This window comes from Amblyraja radiata, chromosome 14 (genome assembly GCF_010909765.2).
Source record: "Amblyraja radiata isolate CabotCenter1 chromosome 14, sAmbRad1.1.pri, whole genome shotgun sequence".
NCBI lineage: Eukaryota > Metazoa > Chordata > Chondrichthyes > Rajiformes > Rajidae > Amblyraja > Amblyraja radiata.
The window spans coordinates 27,443,197-27,461,272 of record NC_045969.1 but is presented as its reverse complement, the minus strand read 5'-3'; the positions used below and the strand labels follow the sequence as shown (position 1 = coordinate 27,461,272).

The window sequence follows — 18,076 nt, the reverse complement described above, 5'->3', positions numbered from 1 at the left end:
ATGACATGCAAAACAGGCCAAATGGCCACTACAGGGTTTATGTAGGAAAGATATACAGAGGTAAAAGATCAGCCAACAAAGTTGTGATCAAATTCTTTGAACATATTCGGGGAACTTCATAGACCATTAACCGTCTTTCTGTGCGGTTTATTCAATCTGAAAGCACTGTTCAGTCTTCTGTCCTGGGAATTGTTGCCTTTAACCCTCAGCATGTTTCCTTTGTACTGTTCCTTTACACACAACACATTGACTTATTTTCTCATCATATTTTATCGAGGCAAAGCTTCTGACCACAGGGTTACAGCCATGGTCTTCCATCCTTGTCCACGTTGTGTTATGAGATATCTTGCTTACTATATCCACATCAGTATTAATTTGTCATTCTATACTCCACACACCTGTCTCTAATTTTTATACATATATTCTTTGGATTCGGATTAATGTCATAAGATTAGCATTTTTGCCTTTTTCAATGCCTGGTAAGTACATGGAACAGTAAAACACATGAGCAAACACGTTGGTCCATGATGTGTAGGAAGGAACTGCAGATGCTGGCTTAACCCGAAGATAGACACAAAATGCAGGAGTAACTCAGCGGGACAGGCAGCATCTCTCATGATGTCTGTTGAACATGATGTTAACTTAAATTAATACCTTCTGCCTGCAAGGGATCCATACTCCTCCATTCCTAGCATATTCATGTGCCTGTCTAAAAGTCTCTTAAAAGCCACTATTGTATCTGCTTCCACCACCAACCAAAGTAGTGCTCTTCAGGCACCTCTGTAAAAATTTGCTTGGCACATCTCCTTTTAGCTTTGCCTCTCTCACCTTAAAGCTTGGCCCTCTTGTCTGAAATTTCCAACATTTGAAATTCCATTAATTTGAAAGTAGAATTGCAAGGTTGCTGATGTTTTAGAATTAATTTATTGGATGCAAACCACTTGTGACATATTAAAAATGTGAAAGATGGCTATTATTTCAATTCCTTATAATCATCATCCTTTCAGAAACCCTTTCATTTCAAATCGTTGAAACGACAGGGTTTGGTTATTTTACAAAGTGATTAACAACCAACCAAGGGGAACCACATTGAAGAAACAAAGAACTGCAGATACTAGTTCATGCACAAAAAGACACAAAGTACTGGAGTAACTCAGCAGCTCAGGCAGGTACCTACCCTCAGTCATGGGTAGGTGATGATTCAGGTCAAGACCCTTTTCCAGACTATATTGATGCTAACATTCATCTGAAATGTCAAAAACTATAAAGTTTGGGTATTAAATAGATTCATGAAAGGCTTCACTTTCAAAAGGTTACCTGTTTTGTTGTAAGAAACAAACGATTGGAAAAAAAACCAGTGGGTCAAGCAGCATCTATGGAGATAAAGAATTGTCGATACTTCGGGTTAAGGCCCTGAATCGGAACTGTTGAATTTGAAAATTGGATATTTCTATGTTGTAAACTTCTATGCATCGATTATATACATTAGTGTGCTGGAGGTTTACCAGGTTAATTCTTGAATTCTGAGGTTTTAAGATATAAGGGGTTAATGAACGTGTCACTGACAAACATCCGTGAAGTTGAGACAATCTCACACACACTGGTACATGTATCCTTCACAATTTCCCAACTTTTGTATACCGAAAGTATCATACACACACTCAGAACCATGGGGGTGGGAGATTGCAACCTTCACGTGGTCCGCCCTGCTTCGACAAATGCTATCAACCTGTGTGCACAATCAAATAAGATCAAATGGAACAAGTTGTCCTACAACTTTAGGCTGTGCACGCCGTACGCAAGAAGACTCAGAACCATAGCATATACACATCACAAACAAACAGAAACACAGTCATCATTATACTCACCATGCACGAGTCTGGTGAGCTCTTGATCAGAGCAGGTGGTTTGAAGGAAAAAGAACGTCCAGAAAGTGGGGTATTTTTTTAAATATGCTAACAAGAGTCAGGACATGCATGTTCTTGTTCGAGCGAAGGTTGTTAGAGCAGGTATTATCACATTTAAAAACATCTGGACAGGAACATGGCTAGGATAGAATAGAAAAATATCGTCCAAATGCAGGCAGGCGGGATTTGTAGATGGGGTCTGTTTCTATGCTATATGATTCTATGACTATGACATATTCACAATCACATACATGATTAACAAATCACAATTAAACAATAATTACAATTACACAGCACACACAACACGCTGTGTGTAGTCATAGACACACTATCCACACACATACCACATACATTCACACACCTATTGTATAATCACAATTATACACATTACAACCACACATTCACACAAAGGGTGGTGGTGTATAGAACAAGCTGCCATGGAGGTAGTTGAGGCTGGGAATAAGAAATAGTTATACAGGTACATGGATTGGAAGGTTTGGAGGGATATGGACCAAGCGCAGGCACGTGCGACTAGTGTAGCTGAGGCATGTTGGCCGATGTGGGCAAGTTGAGCCGATGGGCCTGTTTCCACTCTATAACTGACATCCCACATGTACATCGCAATTACAATCACACCACATATAATCATATTCACGCACTGTGCATATTCACAGTCACATACCATATAGAAACTACAATTATACAGACAATACCAATTATAAACCACAAGATCAGTCAGACAATCAACATAGAAATTACAATAGTAAATACACAATCAGTCACATGAGCCTTATATATGTCATAATTACAATCTCAGTCACACTATCCACACATACTGTAAATTACAAGTAGCCACACAATGCCAATCACAAACCACGCTTATTAGCAGCCACACAACACATGTATAATCACAAATACATACATTGCAGTCGTTGACCACATCCATGCCTCGCACACTTTCTCACGCCCAGGTTTTCAGATGCGAGCAGCTCGTCGTTGCCGGAGCCGAGGTGCGAGGGCGGCGGTGTCCGAGCGAGGGCAAGGCGGAGGCGCTGGGGCTGGGAGGTGTGGTCGGCAGCCAGTCGGTGTTGATAGGGCAGCCGCCTGCCACTCCCGCGGGCAGATCGCACTCACTCCGCCGCACAACCATGGCTGAGACGGCTGCTCGGCTGAGCGGCCGCGGATCTCCAGCCCCCTGCGCGGCCGGCTTCCTCGCTCCCCTCCTGTGTGTCAGCGCCGTGCAACTTGCCCTCACCATCGGCTTCATCTGTTACTCCCAGAACCAGTGGCTACAGGTAGGAGACTGACGGGTAGAGTCCCACACTATTGGGCGAGTCAGAACGTGAAGTATCACTCGCCTGGTCCAAACAGGAATGCTTGGCAGCTAATGCACCCTAAATCTGGGTTAGGGGCTGGGTTAACCCGAACGCACGAGTGGCGTATCTAGTGGAGCTCCAGTGATGCAAGATCAATCCCGATCGCAGGTGCTGTCTGCGTGTAGTTTGAACGTTTTCCCTGTGACCATGTGCCTCCAGTTTCTAGAGATGGTGGCGGGTTAATTGGAAGATGAAAGAGTGGGGGAGATTGGTGTAGGATTAGCGGGGTGAGTGAGTGAGTGGCTGATGAATCTGCGCTGTACGTCTCTTTGAGAGGGGGAGAAAGGGCAAGTGGAAACGCCAGAGTACACCGTAGTCTTTTCAAGCCGCTCACCAGTTTGTTCCGTCCCATTCTCGGTAGTGGAGGTGGTTATGTGAAAGTTTGCTACTCACCTGGATTACAAAATATACCCCTTCAAAGTGCTTGGTATGAATCAGACTTAGTCACCCACTCAAGGTTGTAATCATATCGCCTAGAGTCACAGAGGAATACAGCACGGAGCGGGCTCTTCGGCCCAACTCATCCATGCCGACGAAAAATGGCATGTTTCTATAACCGAGAGATCACAACCGAACTACAGTACTCACCAACATCTTGTACAATTGATATAACGTCCCGACTTCTATAGCCAATTCCCTGACCGATGAAGACCAGTATGCCAAAAGTCGCCTTCACCACCCTATCCACCTGTAAAGCTTGTAGTATTGGTTATCAGAAATTACAGCTAATCCTACACCAATCTCCCCCACTCTTCCATCTTCCAGAAAACTTGATCAGTTGGGTTAATGAAGTTTAATGCAAATGTGTGAGATGTTGTGTTTAAGAAGGAACTGCAGATGCTGGAAAATCGAAGGTACACAAAAAGCTGGAGAAACTCAGCGGGTGCAGCAGCATCTATGGATGCTGCTGCACCCTGTGAGATGTTGTATTTGGGGACATCGAACCTGGAATGGTAGGGCCCTGGAGAGTATTGTAGTGCAGAGGGTTCCACATCCACACCCTGCCCTCACCAACCTTCATGGTTCCTTCTTCAAAATACTCAAACAAATTCATGAGGCACATCTCCCATGCACAAAACCATGCTGACTATCCATAATCAACCCGTCTTTCCAAATGTACTTTATCCCTCAGAATCCTCTTCAGGAACTTTCCAACCATTGATGTTAGGCTCGCTGGTCTATAGCTCCCAGATTGTTTTTGCAATCCTTATTAAAAGAGGCACAACTGTAGCCACACTCTAGTCTTCCAGCACCTAACCTACATCTAGTATTGGTCACCCAATCTGCATTTAGTTATCCTAATGTGGAGGAGACAGACATCATGTGCACCAAATGCAATACAGGCTGTCCCTGGTAACAAACAGGTTCTGTTTTTTAAGTTGATTTTGTCCCTAAGTTAGAAGATGCACAAGAATCACTCAATATGATGAGCATACCACCACAGTATTATAATGGACGGCATCAAAAATTCTTAGCACTGATAAAACTAAATGTGGAGAGAGAGGAAACTAGTTCTGCATTTGTATAAACATATGTACATATGTCAGACTTTTGAATTTAATGATATTGTTGGAGCTCGTGCATGAGTAAGGATGTCCACAAGTTGGGTGTTTGTAACCTGGGGATGGCCTGTGGGATAAAATGGAAGAAATGCAAGTGAATCGCTGGTTCACCTTGAAGAGCTGATTGGGTCCCAGGATGGTCCCTGGATGGTGGGAGAGCAGAATTGGAAGGGGAGATGTTGCACCCCCTGTAATGATATAGGGGAGTGCTGTGAGAAGGTGTTGGGGTGGGGGGTGGGGTAAGTGTTTGTGGAGATGACAGAGTGGATTTTAGAGACACGGAGGGAATGGAGGGGAAAAGAGGTTTCTCGTCATAGAAATTAGGGAGAATATAACATTGGATGTGGAGGGTGGAATATGAGAACCAGGGAAACTTACTCTTGTTGGGAGTTGGGATCAGAGTGGGAAGTGGAGGAGATTCAGTTGACATCTGTCAATAGTGGTAGAGGTGATGATTGAAGGAAGGCATCACAGAAACACTGGTATGAATGTCTCAGTTGAGACAAAGAGGTCGGAAGAATGGAACCTTTACAGAAAGCAGGGTTTTAGTATTTTAGTTTTGGAAATACAGCATGAGGGAGAGGTGTACGATAAAGTTGGGTTCAGTTCACTGGATTACAGGTATGATGGCAGTATTGGGTTGGTACCTCGTGTGCGGTGTTAATATATTAATTGGTCATTGTAAATTGCCCCACGCATGTAGATGAGTTGCAGAATCTAAGGGAAATTGTTGGGAATGTGGGTAGAATAAAATATAAGATCAGTGTGTACATAACTGGCTTCATGGAAGGAAGCAAAGGGTGGTGATGGAAGATTGTTTTTTGGATTAGAAGCCTGAGCCTTAGGGATCAGTGCTGGGCCCATTGCTGTTACCATCTATATCAACGATTTGGATGGTTATATGGAACGAGCTGTTAGATGAAATAATTGAGGTAGTTACGAAAAAATAAAATTTCAAAGATTTTTGGACAGTACATGGATAGAAAATATTCAGAGGGATGTGGACCAAAGGCAGGAAAATGGGACCAGCTTCAATAGGGCATCTTCATCAGCAAAGATGAGTTTGGCCGACAGGTCAATTTCCATGCTGCACAACTCTATGACTCTACTATAAATGGGTGATTTATGGTCAGTGTGGACTGGGTTGGTCGAAGGGCCAGTATGTCTCTATGATTCTACAGAGTGTTTCAGTACTGTTGCAAACAGAGTTCAAGAATATCAGAGTGCCATTAGCTGCAAGGCATTAAGCATGAACCTCGGCATACAATGTGAACAATGATTAGAGCTACACAGGATGGTTTGAACATATCTGTGACCGCGGGGGAAATTTCAGCTGAAATCCAATGGAATAAGTCAGATCAAGGAAATGGTTGTGGGAAGTTTTGGCCAGCAAGGGAGGAAAGAGAAACCATGGATGATGAGTGATGATTAAATGAGACACAATGGAATAAAACTCCTCTGAGAGAGGAGCGGAACATCTTCAAGATGGACTCTGCTGCAGAAATGTCAACATACTGAAGATCAATTGAAAATATCCCCTAAAAGCTGCAGATGTTGGAACTGAAGACAGAAAACAGAACTACACAGAAGACCAAGCAGCGTCAGAGAAAAGGAAACCATGTTCTGAGAAATGGTCTTTGACCTGAAACATTGACTGTACTTTTCTTACCATGGATGCACCGCCTGAGCTGCTGAATGATGCACAGTGCTCTGTTCTGATGTCAGATTTTCAGCGTCTGCTATTTTCCGATTTTTCTGTCCCTTACCTTGAGCTGCTGCACAGCAGAGGAAAGCTGCAGTCGACTGGTGCACAGAAAACTCAACGGTCAACAAATTAATCTGGTAGTTAATCTGTGGAACTCATTGCCACAGAGGGCTGTGGAGGCTAAGTCAGTGGATATTTTTAAGGCAGAGATAGACAAATTCTTGATTAGTGTTTAAGAAGGAACTGCAGATGCTGGAAAATCGAAGGTAGACAAAAGTGCTGGAGAAACTCACCGGGTGAAGCAGCATCTATGGAGCGAAGGAAATAGGCAACGTTTCGGGCCGAAACCCTTCTTCAGGGTGTCAAGGGTTATGGTGAGAAGGCAGGAAATTAGGATTAGGAGGCAGAGATCAGCCATGATTGAATGGACTGAATGGCCTAAAGCTACTCCTATAACTTGTGAACAGAAAATGCTGACAGGCTATATGAGACAGGTGTCCTAGTAAGGAATGATGATGCTTTTACAGGTTATAATGTTGGCAGGACTTTAGAGAGTCAGGTTTTGGAATGTAGTACCTGTATTACAAATTTTATGCTTGCTTTTCAATACTTTCCTGATCAGGAATTCAAGTTGAGTCCAGAATCCATTATGAAGCAAATACAACTCCCTTCTAATCTTGCATTCATCACCAAGACCACCTCTTTTGAATTAGGATTGGTATTGCAGTCAATGAGTGCAACAACACCTTTGAAGACATGCAGACACTGAGGGAAAGCTGTACGCTGATGAATCTGACCCAGCAGTTTCCATGATGGAATAGGAATCCTGTGCAAACAGAAAGTAACATAACAGAAGATGTTGTAGTAGCAACCACCCTGAATCAGCAGCAGTCTCTTCTTTTGCAGCTTGATATTCAACCACACTGAATCACTGAGTCTTACTCCACTGAACCTCAAGGAACGACCTTATTGAATTTTGGTCAATGACTACAATGAATCCCTGACCCAAACTCCAGCATTTATTACACTCTCGACACTGCAGCAAAGAATTTCCAATAACTAGGCGTGCTGACTTTTAGTCGGAGTCTGCGCCAACTACCATCATCAACTGTGTTGAATCCATGGACATATAACCATATAACAATTACAGCACGGAAACAGGCCATCTCGGCCCTACAAGTCCGTGCCGAACAACATTTTTCCATGATTCCAAATCTCCACTTAATTACCAGTTACTGAACATAATTATTAATTCTGACTGCAGCTAGATTAAGCATTTCTGGTAGCACATAATGTGCAGGTTGTAAAGATGAGTTTAATGATGCACCCTTGTAATATACATAATATAATTATTGTAACCTCATCTGTCATGACCTGATGACATTTTGTGAAAAGCTGATAATTATTGACAATTTTATTATCCATTAAAGAGAAGCAACCTGGTCGTTAAGAGAACAGTGATCATACAATGAATTTTATACAAATATCGAAAATAATTTTGTTCACAAAGCTTTTGACAATGCTCTTAAAGCTAAACTATTTGAAACTACTAAATTCTGAGGCATGAGTTGAGTAAGTAAATTGCAGACTACATTAAAAGACGTGACATTAAATAGAAAATTTAGCTCATATTTTAACAATTATTACGTGATTCTTAGCAAAAAATACGACAGATCCTTTAAATGCTAAGTGTTTCCAGCAATTATTTTTATTTTGTTAATGCAAATTTATATCCTTCAAAAGCACAACAGGGAAAGTGGTTAACAAGTAGATCAAAGAAAAAGATTAGTAACATTGGCACAAAGAGCAGTAAGCTTGAACTTTGGCAAGTTCAGATTTCAGCAAAGGAGATGAAGAAAGTGAAAGTCAATGCAGGATTTGGGCGAGACCATACCTGAAGCACTGTGTGTAGCTTTGTTCTTACCTAACAGGGTGTGCAGGTAGATTCATCAGATTGATTCCTGAGATGGCAGCACTGTTGAGAGAGTTTCAGGAAATTAGAAGGTCTCCAACAGAAAGAATCAAAAATCCGATGGGGCCTGATGGACAATATGCTTGAATAATGTTTCAATAATGGTTCAGGGGTTCTAGAACAAGGGCAAGAGAATTAGGATTGAGGTAGCATTGCGAATGTTCTTTATTCAGGGGATAGTGAACATGCAGAATTCTCTATCAAGGAGCTTCATAAACGGCGATTAGTAAAAAATTTACGAAGGAAACAGGTAAATTTCCAGACACAAGAGGAATCAATGGGTGTGGGGTGAACACAGGAATATGACATGGAGATAGTGGACGCATTATGATCGTATTGAATGGAGTTGCAGGATTGAAGATTCCTGTTACTATTTCTGTTTGGATGCTTCTAATGAGCTTTGTAGACATGTAAAACAATTGGCAAATGTTAACACTGGTCCCATACACCTGAGACCGGAGAAATATGTTGGGGATTGAGGAAATGGCTGAGAAATTAAACAAACATTTTACCAGACTAAGATTATTTCCTGACGAAGATTAAAAAGCAGCAATTAGTCAGTTGTCAATGAGAAATTAATGGGATTGATGTTTGGAAATCCCCCTCCACCTCCTCCCAGGACAGGATACCCCACAATCCGAAGTTTTGGAAGAGCTGGTGATGGAGATAGTAAATGCACTGGACGTCATCCTCCAATATTCTGTAGAACGATGAACAGACGGGGAGGTGGATGTAACTCCAGAGGATGTAGATGTGGGTGGATGTAACCCCAGAGGAGGTAGATGTGGGTGGATGTAACCCCAGAGGAGGTAGATGTGGGTGGATGTAACCCCAGAGGAGGTAGATGTGGGTGGATGTAACCCCAGAGGAGGTAGATGTGGGTGGATGTAACCCCAGAGGAGGTAGATGTGGGTGGATGTAACCCCAGAGGAGGTAGATGTGGGTGGATGTAACCCCAGAGGAGGTAGATGTGGGTGGATGTAACCCCAGCGGCCAGGAACCGCAGTGAACCTGAGGTCAGTGGTAGAGAGCATTGTTAAATAAGTGATTGCAGTGTAGGCTTGATAAGAGACAACATGGAACCTTGTAATTAGCAGAATGCGGCAGCACAGTCACAGAATATATCCAGAGTTAAGGTTTAAAGATTCTTTGAAATTAAAGGAATTCATGAGATTATGAGAAATGAGAATGATCTGCAACGGTAAAAGATCAGAAGTGATCTACTGAATAGTGGAGCAGGTATAATGGACTGAATATTCAAATATTTCTTTGTAGGAAAAAACTGCAGATGCAGGTTTAAAGCGAAGATAGACACAAAATGCTGGAGTAACTCAGAGCGACAGGCAGCATCTCTGGAGAGAAGGAATGGGTGACGTTTTGGGTCGAGACCCTTCTTCAGACTCAATCTGAACAAAGGGTCTCGACCCAAAGCATCACTCATTCCTTCTCTCCAGAGATGCTGCCTGTCTCGCTGAGTTACTCCAGCTTTTTGTGTCTAATATTTCTTATGATTTTTGGTTAGTGTGTAAAAACAGCTTTACCCTCTTTCTTCCAAGTGCTTGTTACAGGAAATGAGGTAACAAAACAAATGTCAGTGTCCCAAGTATTGAGGCCCTAGTTACACTCAGTGGGTTCCATTGGACAAGCCACTGTCACTGATCATGCCACCAATATCAGTCCCCCTGCGACAGGCACTCTATACACAGCTCTACCTTGAGAAAAGATTCCCAGGCAGATTCAGGATTCAAGGAAAGATTCGAGGCTTATTGGGAGCAGCCCTTTTGGGAGTGGATGTTTACTTTTTTTAGTTTAGTTTCGGGATGCAACGCGAAAACTAGCCTTTCGGCCACCGAGTATGAGCCGACCAGCAATCCCTGCGCATTAACACTATCCTACACACTAGGGACAATTTACAATTTTACTGAAGCCAATTAACCTACAAACCTGTACGTCTTTCGAGTGTGAGAGACGAGACTGGAGTGGAAAGTCCTCCCCCAAGCCTTTCCACTCGTCACTTTGATATCATGTTTCATGTATTTTGGGTTTTTAGGACTGTTGACAAATCAATTTCCCTCCTGGGATAAATAAAGTTCTATCATATCATATCCCGACAGGCAGGTTTGCTAGTGCTACTCGGGAGGTTTCTAATTAGATTGGTAGGGGGTTGGAATCCAACGCAGGAGTGAGGCAGATGGAAGGCTAAAAGTCGGCACAGAAATGAATGACATTAAGTCAGGATAGGCAAGAGCATGGCAGGGAACAAGGAAAGAAAGTTTATATTGCATTTACTTTAATGCTGGAGGCCTGAGGGGCAAGGCGTTTGAACTCGGGTTGTGGTTAACCGTGACGCTATAGCGTTACTGAAACCTGGCTATGGGAGGCACAGCTTAATGTTCCAGGGTACAGGTGCCTCATGTATTTGATTGAGTTTTTTGAAGAAGTAATCAAGGAGGTTGACAAGGACAGTGTCCTCAATGTAGTCTAAATGGACTTCATGAAGAACTTTGATAAGGTTTGGCATGGTAGACTGCTCTGGAAGGATAGGTTCCAGGGGATCCAGGGAGAGCTAGTTAACTGGATACTGAATTGACTTCATGGTCGGAGGCAGAGGGTGGTGTTGGAAGGTTGATTTTTAGACTGGAGGCCTGTGATTAGTGATCAATGCTGGACCCTTTGCTTATTGTCATCTATAACAATGATCTGGATAAGAACGTACAAAGCATGATTAGTAAGTTTACAATTAACACTAAAATAGGTGGTATTGTAACCAGTTAAGATACAGTAGTTTTCAAGAACTGGAGAAGTATTTTGATCATCTGGGCAAGTAGGCCGTGGCATAGCTAATGGAGTTTAATTCGGATAAATGTGAGGTGTTGCATTATGAAAAGTCAAACCAGGGAAAGAGCTTCACAGTGAATAGTACGGTGCTTGGGAATGTTCTACATGTTGAACATTATCAGTCTGCTAAGGGAAAGGTGCCATTATTTGTAAAGAGCAGAGAAGATTTACCATGATGTTGCTAGGACTCGATGGCCTGAGTTATAGGGCAAGGTTGGACAGGCTAGAATTTTATTCCTTGAAGTGCAACCGTCTGAGGGGTGATCTTATAGATGTGTTTAAGATCATGAGAGGGATAGATTGGGTCAAAGCACAGTCTTTTCCCAAGGATTTAATGGGAACCCGATGAGCAACTTCATCACACAGACTGGTGGGTATTATGGAGCAAGCTGCTATTATAGGTAGTTGAAGCAGGTACAATAACAACATTTAAAAGATATTTGGAAAAGAAGATGGATAGGAAAGGGTTTAGAGCGATATGGGCCAAATGCTGACAAATGGGACAAGCTCAGATGGGGCATCTTGGTCAGCACGGGCAAGTAGGGGCAAACGGCCTGTTTCAGTGCTTTATGAGTCTGTAGTTGAAAAAAACAACAACATCCCATTGATATCTGGGGATCTCTGGCCCATGACGAACTAAAGTGGAGTTGGAGTATTCAGTGGGGTATAGAGAAGGTGGAGTCGATGCTTTGCGAGAACATGAAACCCCAGTGGATATGGCACAAGGAGTGGCCCACATAATAAACTGCCCAATGTGTGGAAAAGTCTGTAGTTCCCACATTGGCCTTCTCGATCACCTCAGAACCCACGGGCCAACATGGAAATAAGCCACTCTGATGCCTTTGTTAATAAGTTATTGGTTAAAATGTGTCTTCTTGTGCAGTACTTTCCAGGTTCCGTCATGTTTCAGTTCTTGAGAACTGTTTGTAACCAGAACTCTTTGACCTGTTAGTTAAAACCCAGTTTAACCTCTTAGTCAAAATGTTCAGTACTGCTACTGAGTGGCACACTTAGTACTACTCTGGATCTTGCCTACTTCAGGCTGGGACTTCGACATAACCTTTTACGTTGGACCAAGAGTGCTCCCCATTGGACCTGTCTGACATTTATGATGTAAGAAGTAAATAGGCTTGAATATAAAAAATAAAGGCAAGTTCTTTATTATTGAGTGTATAATAATAATAATAATAAATTTTATTTAATGGGCGCCTTTCAGACATCTCAAGGACACCTTACATAGTAATCGGAATAAAAACATATAATCGGAATAGAACAGGTAAAAAAGACATCACAGAGACACAAATTAAAAACAGAATTCAATCCAAAAACAGAAAATCAAAAACACAGTGTGAAGAGAGAGCAGCGGCAGCCAAAGCGCGCCAGCGTCCACTCTCTCTTCACGGCAGCCATCTTTGACACAGACCTACAGGACTACAATTAGACAAAAAAATCATCCCCCCACAGTGGATAGCACTGTGGAGGAAGGCACAATGTCCAGTCCCCACCCCATGTTCACCCAAAGTCAGGCCTATTGAGGCCACCGCAATTGCCTCTACGGAGGCCCGATGTCCCTGGCCGTTCTCACCGGGTGGTCTTGCCCCGGCGTCGGGAGAGTCCTTTCGGCGGCTGGGCCACCTGGAACGGCCGCTTCCTGGTTGGAGCCCGCGGCTGCCGAAGCCGACAAGGCCGCGCCGGTTTGGAGCTCCCAGGTTCCCGATGATAAAGTCGGCGCCGCCTCTCAGCACTGCCGCCTCTCCGCACCGCCGCCACTCCGCACGCCGCCTCTCCGCTCCGCAGACCCACAGCCCGGAGATGTTGCTCTCGGCGGTCCAGCTCGCCAGAGCTCCAGCGCGGCGACCCAGGCAAGGCATCGCCCGCTCCACTCCGCTCCGCTCCAGCGCTCCAACACTGTGCCGCCGCCGAGGCCGAGGTGCTGGGCGGTCCCCGCCAGGAAACGGCGCTCCAAGCCCGCTGGTAGGCCACGAGGACGGGTCGACGGGCAGCCCGGAGAAAAGGCTGCCACACCGACCAGGTAGGGACCTAGAAATAAAGTTACACCTACCCCCCCACATTAAAAGACCATATCCCCTACAAACAAAAAAACAGGACTCACTAAAAACTATTAAAAAAACGAATTTAAAACGGACGGCTGCTGGCTAGCTGCCGTTCACCAAGATGGCTCCTCCTACTCTGGATGTATGTGGTCTCAGTGACTGAGTGCCAGCCCAATAATCCATTCGGCCCACAATGTCCATACTAGCCCTCTGGAAACCAGTCCCTCTCCACTTTGGGGCTTCCGCAGTCAGCGGCACTTCCGCAAGAAATGGAACTGCTCGGGGATGAAGGGTGGAAGAGTTTTATTCTGGATACTAGACTAAGTGGGACCCGTTGTGTCCCAGCTTCACATGGGAGGGCTGGTCTCCCAACGCAATATTCCACCTCTCCACCAATTCCAATATTGATGGCCAGTGATGGGGGCGGGGGGGCTTTCTGGAGCGCTAGCATGGTGTTGTGGGTTGAAGGGACTGGTTTCCAGGGGCTAGTATGGACATTGTGGGCTGAATGGATTATTGGGCTGGCAGCTCAGTCACTGAGACCACACGCTCACACGCTCACTCACACACTCACTTACACACACTCACTTACACACACACACACACACACACACACACACACACACACACACACACACACACACACACACACACACACAAACACACACACACACACACACACACACACACACACATACTCACACACACACACACACATATTCCCACTCACACACACATACACTCACACACACACACAATGACTTACACTCACACACTCAAACATACACACACACACACACACACACACACATACACACACACACACACTCACACACACACACATACATACATACACACACATACATACACACACATAACACTCACACACACTCACACACTCACACAGACACTCACACAATCACACACACTCACACACACATACACTCACAAACATATACACACACATTCACTGACTCACACACCATATATATGGCAGTAAACATTCTTGAATACTCACATGGCTGAGCGCGGCCTCTCCACTTTAAGGCTTCCACAGTCAGCGGCACTTCCGCAATCAGCGTGACCTCTGCACTTACCAGAAATCACGCAATCAGCGCGACCTCTGCTCTCACCAGAAATTATGCAATCAGCGCGACCTGTCCACTAAGTGGAAGTCACGAAATAAGTGGGACTTGAACCAAACACAGTCGGACCCAATAAAGCATTTATTCCTTCCAAACACAGTCGGACCTAATAAAGCATTGCAGTTTCAAGCACAGGCAGGGCAGCAGGCCAAACAACTCATGGCATTGTCATTAAGGGCTAACAAATCATTTATTGCAAGTACATTGCAGACTCACAGTTCAGTTGATTCACAGCTTAGAATGAGAGTCATGGCCTCTCCCTCGCGATCTTGCAGAGTGACTTAGTCACGTCCAGGCATCATAGTTGTTGCGGGAGCCAGCAGCAGCTGAAGGCACAAGCCCCGTAAGGGATCAGCTGTGCCGACTTTTGGTCCCGCGCCGGCCAGAACACCACGGCCGGGCTGGAGACTATTTAAAGAGGACCGTTGACTTTTGGACAAGTCAATAACGGCAGCAGACGGGGTGGAACGACGTTCACCCGTAGCGACAATTTCAACCTGGACCTGCAGGTAAGAGCTGCGGTCTTTTTGTGTTTTACCATGCTGATTTCAGGTGGAGAAACCAACGGGCTGCGACAAAGCCGGTGGGCTAGATGGGATCAGCTGTGCCCGATGTCGCCTCCACACCGGCCATATCCACTCCACGGAAGGGCAGTAAGAACAAAGCTGGAGAGGGAGGACCGCGGAGCAGCGGGCAGCCAGCAGCAGCCAGCGGCACTCGGATCACCGATAGTGGGATCAGCTGTGCCCGATGTCGCCTCCGCACCGGCCAGATCCACGCGGCCGGGCGGAAAGGCTAGACACAAAACAAACAAGGTCGTGGACTCAGAGGAGTCCGACTTTGAACAACCGTGGGCGGCCAGCGCCCGAGAGCGCTGGAGCCGGATGGAGCAGTGTATGGAGCTTTGCTTCAATGTGACAGACTCCGGGAGATGGAGTCGGGTCACTGTGGGCCCTATGATAAACCCACAGCAGTACCTCTTGAAGGGCTGCACAGTGCTTCTACCTCATCAGAGGGGAGCACTGCGGGTCAGTTCTGGGCTGACCTGGAAGAGGGGTCCGCAGAAGGAAAGACAAGTGTGCAGGGGGTGCAAGAATAAGAGAACCTACTGGAACCTACTACGGCCAAAGGCAGCACCCCCACGCACCCACCAGCAGAACTGGTGAAAACTCGAAGGTCCGGTACCCAAAACATGAGTCTTTTTAGGCCATGGCCCAGGCCGGCCTTCTTGGAAGATGCGGGGACCTCCAACGCCAACCAAACCGAAAATCCAGACCCCAGCGCGAGAACAGCAGCAAAGAACCTACAAAAGTAAACCTACCACTGGTAACTATGGAGGTAGGTGGGTCTGGTTCCCTACAATATACAGGGATCACGGAGGTTGGGTGGAGATTACACTCTTTCTGAATGCATGGAGCATTATAACAACCGATACTTACATATTAAGCAATATCCAGGGATATACAATAGAGTTTATACACAAGTACAGCCCTCCAGTTCAACATATACTGAACCGAATGTTCGTGCCTTCTGATAAAGGAATATCAAAAGCGCAAGCTGAACTGAAGCGGCTTTACATAAAAGGTGTAATTGAGAAAACTCAACACGAACCATTAGAATTCATGTCCAATATATTTATCAAAAACAAAAAAGATGATGGTTATCGCATCATCATAGATCTGACAAAATAGATACCTTTGTTACTCCTTAACAATTAATTTCCAAAGGTTACTTCAATGGCCAGCATCGATTTAAAAGATGCTTACTATTCAGTGCCTATACGAGGTGACCACAGATGTTACTTAAAATTCAACTGGATGGGACAACTCTGACAGTATAAAGCACTGCCAAATGGGTTATCATCAGCCCCAGGCTGTTCACAAAAATTTTGAAAACAGCCCTAGCGTTTCTACGGAAACGTACTCACATGGTCATGGCATATTTAGATGACATACTCATTGTGGGCAAAACTTTGGAATTGGCCAAACAAACTGTAACAGCCACAAAAAAGTTATTTGGAAAACTGGGATTCATTTTCCATCCAGTTAAATCTAAACTAACGCCTTCCACTACTATGGACTATCTGGGGTTTCACCATTGACTCAGTTCACATGTCGGTGACTCTGCCTAAGGGAAAGGCTAGAGATTTAATAGAGGCTTGCAATAACCTCACTGACATCAGCAAACCATCCATCAGATTGGTAGCAAAGTAATTGGCATAATGATGGCTGCCTTTCCAGCCACACAATTTGGACCTCTACATTACCAAAACTTACAGAGAGCAAAATACAAGCACTCTAAATTATGCAGGTCACTTTGACAGATCTATGAAACTACCAATCAAGCTAAAATGGAACTAAAATGGTGGATAGATAACATCTGGCTTTGTTCCAATCCAATCATTGTCAGTAACCCTTCCATGGTACTACAAACTGATGCCAGTGCACTTGGGTGGGGAGCCACCAATACCATCACCAGCTGTGGAGGTAGATGGACTGCCCAGGAGGCATCATTATTACTCAAAGGTACACACAATTGCTGGGGAAACTCAGCGGGTGCAGCAGCATCTATGGAGCGAAGGAAATAGGCGACGTTTCGGGCCGTAACCCTTCTTCAGACTGATGGGGGGTGGGGAAAGAAAGAAGGAAAAGGGGAGGAGGAGGAGGAGCCCGAGGGCGGGCGGATGGGAGGGTGGGAGGAGACAGCTAGAGGGTTAAGGAAGGGGAGGAGACAGCACGGGCTAGCCAAATTGGGAGAATTCAATGTTAATGCCATAAGGACGCAAGGACCCCAGACGGAATATGAGGTGCTGTTCCTCCAATTTCCGCTGTTGCTCACTCTGGCAATGGAGGAGACCCAGGACAGAGAGGTCGGATTGGGAATGGGAGGGGGAGTTGAAGTGCTGAGCCACCGGGAGGTCAGGTAGGTTATTGCGGACTGAGCGGAGGTGTTCGGCGAAACGATCGCCCAACCTACGCTTGGTCTCACCGATGTAAATGAGCTGACATCTAGAGCAGCGGATGCAGTAGATGAGGTTGGAGGAGATACAGGTGAACCTTTGTCGCACCTGGAACGACTGCTTGGGACCTTGAATGGAGTCGAGGGGGGAGGTGAAGGGACAGGTGTTGCATTTCTTGCGGTTGCAACGGAAAGTGCCCGGGGAGGGGGTGGTGCGGGAGGGAAGGGAAGAATTGACGAGGGAGTTGCGGAGTGAGCGGTCTTTGCGGAAGGCAGACATTGGGGGAGATGGGAAGATGTGGCGAGTGGTGGGGTCACGTTGGAGGTGGCGGAAATGGCGGAGGATTATGTGTTGTATTTGCCGGCTGGTGGGGTGAAAGGTGAGGACCAGAGGGACTCTGCCCTTGTTGCGTGTGCGGGGATGGGGAGAGAGAGCAGTGTTGCGGGGTATGGATGAGACCCTGGTGTGAGCCTCATCTATGGTGGCGGAGGGGAATCCCCGTTCCCTGAAGAACGAGGACATTTCCGATGCCCTGGTATGAAATGTCTCGTCCTGGGA

The 18,076-nt window shown here is 45.3% G+C and overlaps 1 protein-coding gene across 1 annotated transcript in view; it reads left to right on the top strand.

The window, feature by feature from the left end:
• The first annotated feature begins 2,794 nt into the window (after positions 1–2,794).
• The window catches only part of tnfsf11 (TNF superfamily member 11), a 39,884-nt gene continuing 24,602 nt past the window's right edge, over positions 2,795–18,076 (top strand). The window contains exon 1 of the mRNA XM_033032901.1: positions 2,795–3,202. Within this exon, the coding sequence (XP_032888792.1) occupies positions 2,852–3,202 (351 nt within the window). The 5' untranslated portion in view covers positions 2,795–2,851. The remainder of the gene's footprint in view (positions 3,203–18,076) is intronic.